The sequence below is a fragment of the Meleagris gallopavo genome, unplaced genomic scaffold (genome assembly GCF_000146605.3).
Source record: "Meleagris gallopavo isolate NT-WF06-2002-E0010 breed Aviagen turkey brand Nicholas breeding stock unplaced genomic scaffold, Turkey_5.1 ChrUn_random_7180001955946, whole genome shotgun sequence".
In the NCBI taxonomy this organism is placed as follows: Eukaryota; Metazoa; Chordata; class Aves; order Galliformes; family Phasianidae; genus Meleagris; species Meleagris gallopavo.
The window spans coordinates 22,759-24,030 of NW_011216575.1; the positions used below are offsets into that span (position 1 = coordinate 22,759).

Genomic DNA, 1,272 nt, shown 5'->3' on the forward strand with positions numbered 1-1,272 from the left:
CGACCCACGGGCGTCACTGTCCTCTTCGGGGGCTCCGTCCCGTAGGAGTGTCCCCATCCCTGTAGGGTGTCCCTGTCCCCTTCGTGTGTCCCCATCCCTTTGGGGTGACCCCACCCGCCAGGGGTGTCCCCGCCCCTTTGGAGTGTCCCCATCCCACAGGAATGTCCCCATCCCTTCGGGATGTCCCCATTCTCAGGGGTGTCCCCCTCCCTGGGGGTGTCCCCCTCCCTCCCCACGCACACTGGGGACCATCCCACATGAGGACATTTTTCGTCCCCCCCCCACGTCCCCGCAGTCACACAGCCCAGTGCTGGCTCTATGGGGACTTTAATGGCCACACACAGGGATGGGGACAGGGACGGAGTGACCCTAATCATCGTCATCGTCATTGTCATCGTCATCGTCCTCAGTGCTGATCTCCCCCTCCAGAACGTCCTCGATCCACTCCTCCAACTCCGCCGCGTCCGGAAGGTCGTCCTCATCCGCCATCGGCAGCCACACGCTGTCAGCCTGGGGAGGTGGGGAGGTGGGGAGGTGGGGACATGATTGTATGGGGATGTGGGGACGTGGGGATGTGGAAATATGGGGATATGGGAACACGGGATGGGACATGGGGACATGGGATGGGGATGGGGGATTTGGGGTCCCAGGGATACTCACATCTGTGACATTGACCACTCCGATTTGGGGCTGGGAGAGGTCGATGCCGAAGGTTCTCTCCCAGAAGGGGATGAGCTGTGGGGGGACACGGGTGAGCCCCGGGGGGTGACAGTGACACGTCCCCTGTGGGGGGGGGGCCGTACCAGTGGGAAATCCTCGGGGTCGATCCAGATGATGCTGAGTTTGGGGTTGTCGGTGTTGTCCCGCGCCACCTCCTTGAGGGTCTCCAGGAACTCGAAGCCGTCTGTGGGGTGGAGACATGGGGACATGGGACGGGGTTATGGGGACACGGGGCAGGGAAGTGGGGAATTGGGCAGGGACACAGGATGGGGATGTGGGGACATGGAATGGGTCCATGGGGTGGGGACATGGGGACACAGGATGGGGACACAGGGCAGGGACATGGGAATATAGGATGGGGACACGGGATGAGGACATGGAGTGGGGACATGGGGAAACAGGATGGGGACATGAGATGAGGACACGGGATGGGGATGTGGGCTGTTGGGGTCCCTTACCAGGATCGTCCTCCTCTGCAAAGGCCACGATGTGAATCCCATCAATGTCATCCTCCTGGGGGGGTCATGGGATGGTGACATACCGGGGGGGGGG

The 1,272-nt window shown here is 62.3% G+C and overlaps 1 protein-coding gene across 1 annotated transcript in view; it reads right to left on the bottom strand.

Annotated features, from left to right (window-relative positions):
* LOC104917129 overlaps positions 1–1,262 on the bottom strand; it is a 13,229-nt gene extending 11,967 nt beyond the window's left edge. Inside the window, exons 1-4 of the mRNA XM_010728243.1 lie at positions 1,179–1,262; positions 804–904; positions 661–735; positions 9–510 (exon numbers count right to left, since the gene is read on the bottom strand). Of these exons, the coding sequence (XP_010726545.1) occupies positions 9–510; positions 661–735; positions 804–904; positions 1,179–1,259 (759 nt within the window). The 5' untranslated portion in view covers positions 1,260–1,262. The remainder of the gene's footprint in view (positions 1–8; positions 511–660; positions 736–803; positions 905–1,178) is intronic.
* Positions 1,263–1,272: the final 10 nt, after the last annotated feature.